The sequence below is a fragment of the Cornus florida genome, unplaced genomic scaffold (assembly GCF_030987335.1).
Source record: "Cornus florida cultivar Cherokee Brave unplaced genomic scaffold, ASM3098733v1 CherokeeBrave_3.0.0_Hap2_Chr11, whole genome shotgun sequence".
Lineage (NCBI taxonomy): Eukaryota > Viridiplantae > Streptophyta > Magnoliopsida > Cornales > Cornaceae > Cornus > Cornus florida.
The window spans coordinates 87,495,573-87,510,966 of NW_026775581.1; the positions used below are offsets into that span (position 1 = coordinate 87,495,573).

At 35.8% G+C, this 15,394-nt stretch overlaps 1 protein-coding gene across 2 annotated transcripts; it reads right to left on the reverse strand.

Annotated features, from left to right (window-relative positions):
* Positions 1–77: 77 nt before the first annotated feature.
* LOC132285004 (lon protease homolog 2, peroxisomal) lies at positions 78–15,394 on the reverse strand. Of its 2 annotated transcripts, none has more exons than XM_059787163.1 (17): positions 15,072–15,394; positions 14,184–14,296; positions 13,973–14,075; positions 13,565–13,734; positions 12,091–12,182; positions 9,935–10,114; positions 9,746–9,829; positions 8,846–8,973; positions 7,547–7,748; positions 7,242–7,448; positions 6,266–6,396; positions 5,365–5,578; positions 3,941–4,243; positions 3,497–3,691; positions 2,103–2,348; positions 1,153–1,254; positions 78–534 (listed from the first exon to the last, which is right to left on the reverse strand). In XM_059787163.1, the coding sequence occupies exons 1-17, from the start codon at positions 15,176–15,178 to the stop codon at positions 451–453; spliced, it is 2,661 nt and encodes an 886-aa protein (XP_059643146.1). In that variant the 5' UTR covers positions 15,179–15,394; the 3' UTR covers positions 78–450. The 2 variants fall into 2 exon arrangements, with proteins under 2 accessions (XP_059643146.1, XP_059643145.1); XM_059787162.1 differs by having other exon boundaries at positions 13,973–14,081.

Below are 15,394 nucleotides of genomic sequence, written 5' to 3' on the forward strand. Positions count from 1 at the left end.
AAAAGGAAAATAACTTCTTCGAGAACAGATCTATTCTTCGCTCACTCCACAAGATTCAAGGATGATGGAGTAATACGTGAACCAACTAGCAATTATTTCTTTGCTCAGTGAAAAAAATGATATATACACGAGAGTATCAAACTATGATAATTAAAATGAAAAAAGGAAAAAGCGATATAAGCACAGTTCCTTGCCCTTTCTAAATTACAGCTCGTTGAGGGTAAAGAATAATACATACCAGGAATTTCCTTTGGAATTTTAAACCAAGATGACGTTAATGACTGGGTCTCTTCGTGCCCAGATGACGTTGTTAACAGATTCATTAGTCTCCGATCGCCACTTTCAGCTGCTGAATGATGAGCACGAATGTGAATGCCCCAAACATGAGATAACAAGCTAAACAATTCGATCGCCGGAGAATTGTTAAATAAACAAGGCCTCAGGGTGCTGTCATAACTTTGAGTGTTGTCTCCAAGGGCAACCACCTTCAAAAGCATGTTCCAGGACGTCTTCCATACGCTTAGCAAGTAGTATCTGTCATAATAAGAGGCATTGGGAAGATTAGACTATATGCATTGTGTTCGCTGACATAATTCAAAAGGAGAATATAAAGCCCTATTATGAGCTATCCTAATGCACGTAAACAATGGGCAACATATAGATAAGAGTTGTGGTTTGTCTATCACGTTAAAGGAACCCCAGGGCAGATTCAATGATCTAGATAAAATTTATTTCCAGAAAGCCCTTCCAAGCAGGAACAGGATGTTTCTTCTTCTTCTTCTTCTTCTTCTTCTTTTCCCAGTAAGGAAATTGGCGGCAATTTACAATATCAGAAAATTGTTTGAACGCTGTTCTCAAGGTTCATATAAACATGTTTTAAGCAATTTCAAAGCTAGTAATCAGCTAATCGAATGTTGTGGTATCTGAGAAAACCAATAATAGATCTCTTCCCAAATAGAAATAACTGGCAAAGCAGTAATCAAGACATTTGAAAGAGGGCGACACCATGCAAATCAAGATTCAAGTTCAATTGCAATCGTCAATCTAGGAATCAAGAAAAGGGAAATAAAGACCCTGACCCAAAACATTCTGCGTGCTCACACACTCATGTACTTGGGAAACACCCTTGCCATGCATAGAAATAAAAAATACCTCCAGATTGGCAAGCACAGCTGATGGTACTTCAACTAAGTCCTTCAAGTTCCTCTCTGGTAAGATCACTCTCTTGATACCATATCGGTGTGCCGCCAAAACCTGTTCATTGTATATTTCAAAAAATCCAATCTTAAAGAACAGTATGGTGCACTATTAATTTTTCAAATTATGCCACAATGATAATAGAATGAAATGAGAACATCTACTACTGCACTTAATAGCTAAGACATGCTCATCCTCTATAACAGAATGTAAACAACTAATATACGTGATGCAACAATGTGCTACAAAAATATTGTACATGTCTAAAATCCATCTTGCATTGGCATTCATTTTATAACAATGAAAAATGACCACAAGATCGCGCAAGGGGTCCAGCCTTTCTCTTCATTTTTTTCTGGTCTACATATGTTCCACTGGTTGCCTGCCAAGCTGCTCCTCCCTTTTGGCCCATTAAGCCACCACACATATGGCATCGGCAAACCTGTATTGTAGGTGCAAGCAAAATTTTGTTTTCCTACCTATCCAAAAAAAAAAAAAAATGTTTTGATATCCTTGCTAAGAACAGGTGACATTCTTGTGTTTTTACCCCCATTTTTTCCAACATTGCCACAAATTCATAGTTTGAAACCTACATGTTTATCTTTTAGTGATGGCAGTTTTTAAACCCCTATTCTTGTATTAACGAATTTGCTTTGCAAATCAAAGCAAATATATGACCAAGTTTATATAGTTATTTTTTTAAGTGTCATTGCTTAGTTCTTTATTCACCAATGCCAGTGCCTCACACGAGGTTTTTTTTTTTACTAAATACCTCACATGAGGTTTCACAATCTACAGTTTGAGTTGCTGATGTGTCTACTATGCATATGTGTACAGTCATCTGAAAAAAAAGATAAATTTTAAGAAAACGCATTCCACTCAGTTAAAATGAGTCAGAAGCAGACCTTATCCTTGACACCACCAACAGGTAATACTAGACCCCTCAGGGTCATCTCTCCAGTCATTGCTGTATCTGCTCTTACTCTTCTACGACTGAACAGCGAAACCAGTGCTGTTACAAGAGTCACACCTGCTGAGGGCCCATCCTTGGGCACTGCCCCAGCAGGAAAATGTATGTGAATATCCCGGCCCTCCAACAGATTAATTTCCTGCGCAGCAGCCAACTTAAGTTCCGTTGCCCTTGATCTTACCTGCATATCAAGGAACGTCTAAAGTCAAAAGATGTAATATATATATGATCTCCTAAGAAACCATCACCGTCTTGTTTTGCAGGAGAATTTACAGTAACACAGAAAATATTAAATGCACAGAAACTGCTGATGCATATGATGCACAACGGTGTAGTTACAGAAACAAACGCAAATTACCAAAACAAAGACTCAAAAGAACTATATTAAATTAGGTGGGCTTCGTGATGCTTTATCTCGTATAAAGGCAATGGGAACTTTGAAAATGCTAAAAACCTATATAATGTAATATTTATACAACTATCCAAGGGAAGGGGATGACAGCTTTTTTATTTTAGAAGTTGATAAATGTTATCTCTAGATATTGCATGCATACTGTGAGTGTTCAAAATGGTGAGACACAAAGAAGGCAATAGGACCAAGATAAATAACTCAATCCATATTTAATTCAAACAGTAACTAGTGATAAAATGCCACAAACAGGGGATATAGGCAATCAGATCGCATTGATTATTGGTAAAATTTAAAGAACGTACTATTTGTTTCCTTGCATATATAATTAACTCTTCTCTGACAAAATGAAGATATTGGTAGTAGTTTAATATCCATGAATACAACCATACTTACAGCAAAAGGTTCGACTTAAATGATAATATTAAGAATTTTTCTAAGCAATTACATATAAAATTGATTTTGAAGGTGATATTGTGGAACCCACCAAAAGATCATTAATATGAACCCCTCAGATGTGAACACACAATCAAATTGCTTTGACTTTCAGATTAGGTAACAGTATTTACAAGTACGCATATAGAATTTATTCAAAAGTGAGGTCATAGGGGCACTAGGTTTTAGATGTACAAGGAAATTTCATGAGCACAGATTCTAGAGATTGCAGGAGAGGAGCTATAGTTAATAATTAAATCCATTTGATAATATTCTCTTTTATATTTTAACTATTTACTTTAAAATATATAAAATAAATATCCAAAGGCTTTGTCTCGTGCCTTTTGGCTTATGACTTGCCGTGTAGGGGTAGAATACCTCGCCTCACTCTACTTTCACAGAAATTTTTACGGAGTATTCAGTTCATATATGAGTGAACAAAAATAATAATTAAAAAAAGAAAAAGAAAAAGAAAAAAAGATCACCCATGTTAGTGCTATCTGAGCTGATTCTTTAATAACATCACCAAGTTGGCCAGTGAGATGTAGATCACCCTTTCCCACCATTGCTGTAGCCTCAACAAACTGAACCTCGCCACCAAAAGTTGTCCAAACCAGCCCAACAGAAACCCCAGGAGTTGCAACTCGTTCTGCAGTTTCTCTATCATCATACCTTGGGGGCTGCATTCCAGTATAAACAAACTAAACTTCAGAGCTGCTCACAATCACAAGAAACTCAAACAGATAATTAACAGATGAGACTATTGAGGCATTCAAGGACTGGATAACAACTGATACCCATAACAGCCAAGTATATGTGAACCACTTCCAGACACAATAAGCAACAATTGTACCCATGTTTCTCACAAGTCACAACTATATCAAAAATAAGAATACTGATAAAAATAAATAAAAATCAGAATTAATTACCCCTAATACTTTTTCCAGCATAGCTTCATCAACAATCAAAGGTGAGCTAACTCTGAACCCACTTGATATCTCATGATTATTGACACCCATTGGAATGACTTCCATTTCTACTTCTGCTCCATCAGCAAGTCTGCTCTCAATCAGTGGTGAACCAAGCCGTTGCATATCCTTGCTGAGTTGTACAGTATGTTCTTGCTCTGCAACTCTTACAGCAGCTGCACGAGCCAAGGCAGCTAAGTTCCTCTCCAGATTCCGAACGCCAGCTTCCCTAGTGTACCTCTCAATGACAAGTTTCACCATAGCCTACCACAGCAGAAAGGCATGAGTGGGTATAATACCCTCCATAAGAACCGTAAAAAAACTAGTCATACAAAAATATAGGAGGCATTAATATTCTTCTGGAAAAAGAGAAAAAAAAAAAAAAAAACACACACACACACACACACACAAAACAAGCACCATTCTGCAAATACAAATGCCTTGCCAGTTACTAGTTACAAGAGTGATTTTTTTCCCTTAAACAATTAATAAATCCTGGAGTTGTGCCTTAAATTGGTATATTCCAGCATCATAGTAATACTGTATCATTATTGTCATTGTCCAAACCTTTGTCTCGAAACTTTTTTTTACTGACCATGCCCGTCAACCAAGTCGTAATTGCATATAATCCTTTTAGTGTTGATATTCTTTCCTAATTATAAAAGAAATTTCAATAGAAAGGAGAAAGGGAATGGCAGCAAGTGAAAATTCAGTTGATTCTGTGGCTAATTAAAGGGATAGTGTATGACCAAAAAATCAAACTAAGCCTTGTGTATTTCCTAAGTTGCACCACAAAGCCTCAAAACCACAAAAGACGGAAAAATTTTAATGTATTGAATGTTGGAACAGTAAGCCGAACATATCTAAAATATGCATTTTTTATGGAGATGATGGTTTCGACTACTTAAGACCACAACTAACAGTTTCCAGCCAATTATGAAAAGAAAGGAAAACTTAAGATTTTTGCATGCATTTATTAAAAAGGTACTTAATAAGTCGATAGGAAGTGAAAGAAAATAAGGTAGTTGCAAAGCTTAGATACGTACAAAATTTGATTGTTAACTAACAGAGAGAATGCAACCAGTATTAGCAAATACCTCAGTCAACCTAACTTTAAGTTTTAATAAAGATTGATTGTTAATCGATAAATTGACAGCATAGAAACATATCAATAGCCTTTTAGGGATAACATCAAGCCAACTCAACTCAGAAAGTATTCTCCCAACTACTTGGGTTGGTTACATGGATCTTCCATTCTGTTTTATTTAAGAACATAGCCTCAGTCAAACCATATGTTATCACCTCTTTTAAGGATGGCATGAAGCCTACATTACAACTTATAAATCCATTAGTTATGAACATTGATAAAATTATAAATTCAATACCTCTGGAATTTGAAGGAACTCAGAACTCAAGCCGTGCTGATCCAAGACTCGTGGAATTAAGTGATGCATAGCTATTTTTAGCTTTTCTTCAGGTGTATACCCAGGCAGTTCAATGACTTCCATCCTGTCCAAGAGTGGTGGAGGAATAGGTTGTACCCTATTTGCAGTTGCCACAAAAACCACCTTTGAAAGGTCAAATGGGACATTTAAATAGCTATGGAAGTTCTATTAAGGAATCACTTTTGATATGATTACATTCAGAAATGTATTAAAGCTCCAATAGCTGGTTGATGCATTCACTTGTATATAGCTCGTTGATGCATTCACTTGTATATTGGTAGAACTAATTAAGATTGATATAAACAATAATTTGGTATATCCTTCTATAAAATCATCTGGAAAGCTTGAAACCTTATTCAAGCTAAACATTTCTACCCTCAACCCAAACCCCCGAGGTAAAAGCAGCATGGACAGAATTTTTAGTTAGAAAAGCTAACAGTAGGAAGAATATATATATATATATATATATACACATATCATTTTAGGATTATCCAATGGCAACATTAACAACCAGATATAGAAATTATTAAGCCAAACACCCAAATCATGAGCCATAACATGTTAGAAAAGCACCATAACCTCACTAAGAAAAGGGCAATATACAGACAGCAACATCATGTAAAGATGCAGCTCGTCATATATTTAAATTTAGACCCAAACTCTTTAAGCAAATAAATCTTACATGGCACAACAGGATAATGAAAACTAGGATGCTCACAAGTCAACGCAAGATATGCAAAACAAATACACTTTTAAGAGAGTATCTCAATTAAATAACAGTTAATTTATGAAGAACAATAAACAAGATGATTCGCTGAAACAACAGTAAAAAATAGGATACTGATCATTGAATGTTTTGTTCTGTTCAGGATCAAGAACCTCAAGTAGTGCTGAAGCTGGATCCCCACGAACATCAGAACCTGTCTTGTCAATCTCATCCAGCAGCATAACCGGATTGCAAACAGCTACTCTCTAAGTCAATAGACAAGAAAAATTTTAGCCTCCCACCAAACAAAATAAGATTATTTTTAAAAACAAAAAAAATCAATATACACCAGCCAGACCCATATTCCGTCTAATTGCATGTTTTCTCTGCCACATGAAGGCAGCAACATCCATATGAATGCTCCCCGCAAAGAAAATCAATTCGACAAGCAAACAGACATCTTAATTTACCACTACCAGTTAGCTTGAATAATATCTCTAACCAACCCCACAGGAGGAGTTGCAGGGTTCAAATCACACTCGGAACATGGACACTGCAGTTCATTTTTCTGAACGTCATAAATTTACTGTTGTTAAATTAATATGTTACAGATAAATGAGTAGAACAGCAAAATTATCCAACCAGTTCAACTTTTCAAATAACTTATTTTGACACCCAATAATGCTAAGCCATAAGGCATCCAATGAGGGAACCTCGACACAGATACAGTGTACTTAGACGACTAAGATGAAATCCTAAATTTCTAATAGCCTATCTATTGGTTTGCCAGTTTTTGTGCACAATAATATTTATTTTGGAACGCGTAGAAGGATCACTTTCTGTAACTATGTGATCACTTATTGATTGCGCAACTTCTATATTCCATCTGTCCTTACTCTGCCTCCCCAACTCCCAAGCACCATGTGCGCATGCATGGAGCGAAATCTCCACAAGACTAGTCCAAATCCCTTAGATGTCATTCTATGTAAACGCCCACACAATTTAGCACTTCCTAACTCAAAAATACAGTGCAAAAGTATGTAATGAAGCAGATAATAAACAATTAACTGTAACTTCTGAAGCAAGATTCTATCATCAAAACAGTTTCAACCTTCAATCCATCAATAAGACGCCCCGGCATGCTTCCAATATATGTCCTCCTATGCCCTCTGATATCAGCCTCATCCTTAACACCACCAAGGGATATGCGTACAAATTTTCTGCCAAGAGCAGCAGCAATGGATGATGCTAATGATGTTTTCCCAACTCCTGGTGGGCCAACAAAGCATAACACTGGGCCTCTTGCATCTGGTTTGAGCTGAAAAGCAGATATTTCAAATCAAAGTCACATTAGATTTCAACAATCAGAACATCTGCGACATATTCAAAGCAACAAGAACAAGATAATTGGTCAACCTTGCGGACAGCTAGATATTCAATTATTCGTTGCTTGACCTTGACTAAGCCGTAGTGGTCGCTGTCAAGACGCTCTTTTGCAGCCCTCAAGTCCAAATGTTGTTCTTCACTGGCCTTCTGCCAGGGTAGATCAGCAAGAAGCTCCAGGTAAACACGAGAACTATTATATCCAGGCTGCTGAGGTTGCATCTTTTTAAGTCTCCTGATATAAGAATTTGCCGCAGAAATTAAAAGAAAGCTCCGGTAACTTAAAAACAAAATCCCACATCTAACCCAAGCGCTAAGTGCAAGGATCAGGTTGAAGTTTGTCGCATATCAGGTCTTCAGCAAAATCATTCCGTTATGTAGATAATCACCACAAAGACAACAAAGACATTACGGGTCTTATTTATAAAGGATGATGCGGTATCTCACAACTCCACTACTAATTACCAGCTTAGTGTTGAATTAAGGAGAAGTAGCAAAAATCTCTGACACAGAAAAAGTACCAGGGAGGTGGCATGAAATTGTAGCAAATGCAAAATTATGAATTTGTTTATACTCCAGTTTCAATTGTCCATGTGATAAGAACAATACTAAGATAACAAATAACTGATCCTCCTTTTATCCGTCTTTAAACTTTAACCTCTCTTGAGCCTAAACATCCTTAACACACTAAAGCGGATAGGATACCCAGAAACCAACATATGTGTACCGTAGCACATCTCATTATAAACCAGTACTATAGTTCTTTCATTAATTTAATTGGACTTGAAATTCTATATAACTAAATTCGTACAGCTCAAGCTGTTCAAGATTCCGACACTTGATTTGTCAAAAAACAATTATATATCATAGGTAAGGAACTTCTCATAAGCAGTAGGTGAGTCATAAATTTATTAACACAACACCAACAAAACATATCTGTTAACAACAGAATTTTACTTTCCTAATGTGCATAACAAGAAATTAGTTGTGCATGCATACATTAGTTAATTCTCCACTCTCTCTCTAGATTTCTTCTGCATGCACACAAGACTCTAACAAAGAGAAATTTTTATTTTTAACCTGGTAATTTCACAGATATAAAACAAAGTATTTTTGTTCCTCTGTCTACCAGCAATGCCATGTCAAGCTGCCTCCTACCATATCAGAATGTGCAATTTGTCTGAATCCAAAAATCATCAACAAATATGGACAATGAATGATAAGATTTATATAGCAAAGCATGATTGATTTTATGTGCCACATTGAAGAACATGATCTAAACAGTCTTATCATCAACCTTTGTTACTTTTTTTTTTTTTGGAAATATTATACCTTAATTCCCTCTGTGCATGCTTCCAAATATTAGGAGGCATTCCTGCACTTTGCATCTTTCTTTCCAGAGCAGCCACATCATCCTCATCATCGTCATTGTCACCAAGTTCCTCTTTTATAGCTCTCATCTGTAACATATTCCAAATAGAGTAGACAAATGAGGTTTATAGATAGGCCTGATTGAGATTATGCCCCAAATAGTCAACATGTTTTTAAAATATCCAATATAATAACCCATTTAATGGACATAGATAAAAGATTTATCAAAAAAAAAACTCCCTTTATAATAGTAAAAAATGGTTCTCAAGGAAACTAGGGATGAACTTAGAACCAATGCCCATCGGCTACAAGAAATGAGTGTTAATGTAGATCCATTAAAAGCTCCCTTTGAATTGTGGTCGTTGTTTTGAAAGCGAAGACATCACGATTTCCATATATGTGGTTCTCAACTCCTATGCCATGGGACTCCAGAAAAGATAAGCAAGATGTACCTATAACTACACTGCAAAGGCAAAACCTTTCTAGTTTTGACCGTGAACATCTTTAAGGAGGGATACAAATGGGGAGAAATCTAGTTTCAAATGAACATATGTAAAACATAAAAAATATTTAATTTATGAAGTTCTAATTTTGTAATGTGAATTGAATATTTGTTGGATATGTGACATGAAAGCTTCATATACAAGGAAAATCCAATTAAAGTGGTGTTCACATGCATCTCGCAAGTGGAGGTGTGAGGCTCAAGAGATCTAAGCCAAAAAGGCTGCAGCTTAAGGAGTTTTCTTAAGCGTCTCCGGGAAAATTCTAGAGAATGACATACTTCAAAACCTATTTGTACACTCCTGAAGAAATATCTGTAGCTGATGTTAGAAGAAAAAAAATAAAAAAATAAAAAAATACCTGCTGACGAAGAAGAAATTCTTTCTGTGACTTTGACAATTGCCCCTCAACCTTTTGTGTAATCTTCTCTGCCACACGAATTGACTGTCGCAAATAAACAATTGTTTACATGGCTTGTGACTGCATATGGCCAAGAGAAATAATAGAAAATAAAAGATGTATACATCCACCACTTAATTCATCTATTACCTGTAAATGCCTGTCAACTAACTCAATAGCTTTTGAAATTCTAACTTTCACATCAACAGAATCCAACATGGATAGCTGCTCTTCAAAGCTTATCTCAAAGCTTGCAACAAAAATATCTGCCAATTTGTGCACAGGAACCGTCTCCAAAAGAACTTTTGTCCTCCCACCAGTTTTTTGTTTCTACAAAAAGAAATGAAACCATGACAGGCTGATAGGAATGGCACACCGAATACATCACAAGAAGAATTAAATACATGATAATTTCAGAGTAATCAAAAGAATAAACAAACTATCTGTTCACATTGTCATTGTTGTTGTCATCGCTGTGACAGAATTATGGACATTCTCCAACTAAATAGTGTCATGCCAGTTTAGCAAACTCACAATTGACAAACAACGTGATTCTAAAAGGAAGAAATCCTCAAAATGATATTAAGATAAGAATCCCTTCAAATATCTTCAACAAAAGGATTTATAAGCTCGTTGCCAAAAAGCAATTAATTTACATCCTAATAATACAATGTAAGTGTCAAGATTTTTAAATTTTGGTTTTTTGGTGAACCTTGCTTGCCAAGGAAGAAGTATTTTTTTCAGAAGTCCAGACCACCAGCTGTTTACTTGAGACATATTCGTGGCACCATTCAAAGAGGGAGGTAAAGGGTTCAAATTTCAAGAAACCTAAGAAGCACGGACACGGATACGACATGACACGGATACGGCAATACGGCAAATCCTAAAAAATTAGGACACGGATACGGATGGGACCGACGAATAACATTTATATATATATATATTTATATATGTGATGTAGTACTTTAAAAATTAAGTATGTTACTATTTTTCATCAACCTCACAATGAAAAAAATACACAAGTCATAACTAATGAACTATAAGAGAACAATGTCACTAAATCATAAACCAAATAAAAAACAAGACATTAGAATGATAACTTGTATCATTTAATCATCATTGCAACTTTACTCCAAATACAATAGTATAGTCATAACATTCGTGATTGTTTAACCATAGTTACAGCAGTCAGCAAAGAAAACAGTAAGCACGGCAGTCAGCAAAAGAAAGACCAGCAGTGAACAACTCATCAAAGAAAGAAGGAAATATATTCATATGCCTTTACAAGTCAGTAAGTCACAGACTCGCAACAGCTAAAATTAAATCAAGAATTTATTCATATTTCATCACAAGTCACATGCAACAGCTGAAGTTATATCAAGAATGAAGAAGAGGAAAACAAATTCATCAAAAAAAGATGAAAATGAAAAGAAGACACGCCTTGTCGGACCCCCAAAATAGGACACGCATGTCGGACACATTGCAATGGCGTGTCCGCCGAGTGTCCGAAATTTTTTTAAAAATTTTTTTTCCAGACTCGGATTTTGGCGTGTCCGGCACATGTCGGACACGGATTCTTCGCCATTTTAGGCGTGTCCGTGCTTCCTAGCAAGAAACAATGGAAGAAAAATAAAACAATTCAGAAATTCGGTAACTTAAATTCAAATGTTTTCAATCTGGGTACCGTTAGTTTAATTCTTCCTAGCAGGAAACGTAACAATTTTATTGAAGTTTAGCCTCTTATTTTGCCATAATAAATCATTTTGGAAATCACACTGGGAAGTAATAATGAAACTACATCTATAGGAAACAATAGAAAGCCTTCTCACAACTGAAAAGATTGACCCATCAGGAAAAAAATAAAAATAAAAAATCGGATTAGAAGTCTTGTTTATTCCATCTCAACATTCAAAACAATGATGTTTGTATGAAAAAGGGTACATTAACAAAATTGGTGGCTTTGGGGAATTAAATGAGATTATCAAATCAAATCAACAAAATTTATATGCACAAGAAGTATTCATATGAGAAACACTCAGACTGTTTCTGTAGACAGTCAAACCAACCCAAAGTGGACAAGCAATTGATAACAATTGGAACGAACAGTAATGAGAGAGAGAGAATACTCATGAGCACATTGATGAGTGCAATACCCAAGAGATTTCCAGTAAAAAAAAAAAATTTGAAAAAGAAAGAAAAACTTAAATTTCAAGTTTTACCTGCTCAAGTACTCACGAGCACAATACCCAAGAGATTTCCAGTAAAAAGAACGAAAAAGAAAGAAAAACTTAAATTTCAAGTTTTACCTGCTCAAGAACAGAGATAAGCTCCATAGCAGTAGCCTTAAACTGACGAGACAACACTATAAAATCTGGTTCTTGCTCCACTTGCTCCATCTCTGGCTCAGATTAGGAAAATGGAAGCAAATTAGCATCTTGACAGATCAGGACTGAAAGCTAGTTCTCTACACTTCACAAATTTAGAGCACACAAACAGAAACATAATTTGTATATAGTGGAAGGACAAATATACATGATGTATATGTCTTCATAGAAAAATAAGAATAATTGCCTTATTGGCAACTTAATAAGACTTCGAAACTACATCCCTTCAGTGAGGCTAAGTTACTGTTTGTACATATAGATTTTTATTTTTGATGTTCTTTTTGGATTTTGAGTGTTCCGACTTCAGAGGTAAGCGAAATCACTGTCACTTAAAATTTTATCATAGTTTAACTGGCACTTGTTTTCATAAGTGATATTTAGAATGCATTATCAAGTGCATTTAATTGAATAAACACTTACAGAATTAAGTGTTGAAATGGTTCTTAAAAGGTACCCAAGTTAGTATGGCCTCAAAACTGGTGTGACTGCCTAATAGCATTAAAGAAAACACTAAAAAAATTATCTATATACCTAAAACAACACTCATGTTAAATGTTCTCACTAAAAATAAATCATTCCATGGATTATTTTCCTTACTGAAACAAGAAAAATAATAACAAGTACAATATAACTACAGCACAGAGAATTACAGAAAATAAAGTCCTGACAAGAAACCAACCACTTTTCCTCGCCAAGGTGAATAAAAATGACCTCTTTACAAAGTTCCAATCAGAAACAAACTTTTTCCTCATCGAGGAAAATAAAACAGGCAAGGGCATGAATTCAGTGCAACTATCTTTGGACATATAATCTATATGTGTGCACAGATAAATAACGAGTTTCCTAATCTACTTTCTCAATCTTCCTATCAAAAAATCTCTATAGGTGAAGCAGACATGACAGGCATGCAATATTACACAATTCGATTTAACCTAGGTCATAAACGAAGAAAAATTATCCAGAAAGATTTAGTTGTTTTCCTGTGTTATACGATTGAGCAATTCGATGAATCAAAAAAGCACCAGAATCTGTCAAACCTACCCAACTTCGCATATTGCAACAAAAAAATTCCATGGTCTTCAAGTCAATGTCTCAAAAGAAAATATCAAAAACTCCACAGCCTAGTGTAAGAAAACCATGCCCCATGAGTAGGGCTCAATATCCTTCTGCACATATTAGACCCTTAGTCTAGGCACAATATTTTTTTGAGTACTAACACGTCTACAATTAATAATTAGGTTAAGATTCATAACAATATCCTACCGAAAAATAGAAGGCAGTGTAACTACATGCCAGTTCTAAAAAAAAAAAAAGGAAGTACATTAACTGCATGACATTAATGGTAAAAGACAGCATCTTTTATTTAAACATATTTCTAAAGGAAATATTAACATACCCGCCTTTGTCATATCAAGAGGGGCAATCCGTGCAGTATAATATGTTCCTCTTGTGCTAAGCTCCTGGACACTGAATCTGCACAAACCTTCAAGGACAACTATGTACGTGACCCTCCCGCTTGGTTTCTCTACTCCTCTTGACAGATGTAAAGCTCGAGCCGCAACTCCCCTGAAGGTTGAAATTCAAGTGTAACCCACTATCAAGGTAACAACTCGATTTACAAGAAAGGGAAATGCGAACACCGAACAAAATATATTAAGCTGTGTTAACTGAAATGGAAGGCAAATCCAACACAAGCAATTATCAACGCAAGCATGAACAGTTAAATGGAATTAGAAGTCACAAGAATTGGCTTTTCCAGAACATGAAACTACGCCACTGAAACTGATGCTCTATCAATATATACCTGGTATGCCAGTGAATAACTTCCTGTTGATTTTTCCCATCAACCTTGTGGGAATCTGACACACCAACTTGGGGTTTTGAGCTCCGCTCTCCCAACTCAGTCCCTACACCTAAGGCGGAATTTAGATTTTATTTCCTTTAATACATACCAATAAACACAAAACTAGAACTTAATCATCAACACTCAGCACGTAAGAGTAACTCATAATCACCTGAGGATAACATGGGACTCACTGTTGTCGTCTCGGCAGAATCCCTTACCGGAAGAATCCCAATTAACCCCTTTTCTTCCCTCTGCCATAACTCTTGCTCCACCAGTTTCACACTACATAAATCAGAACACTGTTTTCATTGCTTTCAAATCTTTAATAAATAAAAAGTGGTATTAAATGTGTGGGTGCGCATGGGACTGTAAAGCCATTGCAACAGCATTATATAAACCCAGTTGATGTGCAATTTCCAGAAACAGATTGTGATCCAAAAGCTACATAATGCTTACAAACACCGAATTCCAACAACAATGGATCCCAGAGAGAGATATCGATGGAGTAAATTCAGTCATATTTATGAAAAAGTAATTATTTACCCCTAAAAACTCCACTCCTTCATGGCAACCCAATAAATAAATAAATGAAGACATTCACTGATACTGGTATTCTCCAATTGGAACAGATGAATAAAAAATACAGTTACTTCCATTCCAAATTCCAACACAATGTTTGAGAACTATAAGAACAATAATATGCTCCAATTCATTATTAATTGATTGATTGCTTGAGAGTTTTCCTTTCTTATCCACCATTTCTCGCCGACCAAACTGAGAATTAACTTAAACTTGAACCAGAAAGCCTTCGAGAAAATTTATCACAACGTAGCTAAAAATAATCAAATTCAGAGTTTGTAGAACCAAAAAACAGACTTCGAATCTTCTAATTCGATAAAAATTCTAACTCGAAACTAATCATTCGTTTCAAAATTATCATTTACTTTCCTAGGTTTTCTCTGCAATCAAATGAATTGCATCTTTATGAAATTAAAAAACTCCATAACATATTCTCATGAAAGTCAGATTTTCCCGAGAAGAGCGAGAGAGAAAGTACCTGCTCGGTGAGGTGCAACGAATTCGAATGATTGCTCCAGGCAACAACACCTTGTTCCTGAAGGGAAGAATCGCCAGTCGACTTGGTAGCTCCACCGACTCCGCCATGAGAGATAGAGATCAGAGATGTAGAGAGATAGAGAGAAATTGAGAGAGAGAGTGCGTATATGCCAATATATAAATATAAATAGGAGGAGAGAGAAAATGAACAAGAAGAAGAATCTGTAGACAAAAAAGAGAGGCAGAGGTTCAGTCAGAAGCAACTAAACGGCGACGGCTTTTGGTTCATTCGTTCTCTCTCTTTCCATGATCGGACTTTTCAAT

Coding starts and splice junctions, on each gene's coding strand:
- LOC132285004 (XM_059787162.1), bottom strand. CDS start 15,178: ATGGCGGAGTCGGTGGAGCTACCAAGTCGACTGGCGATTCTTCCCTTC. Junction 12,183..13,564: donor TCTTGATATGACAAAGGCGG/GTATGTTAATAT, acceptor AATCTGAGCCAG/AGATGGAGCAAGTGGAGCAA. Junction 2,349..3,496: donor CTCAGATAGCACTAACATGG/GTGATCTTTTTT, acceptor CTTGATATGCAG/GTAAGATCAAGGGCAACGGA.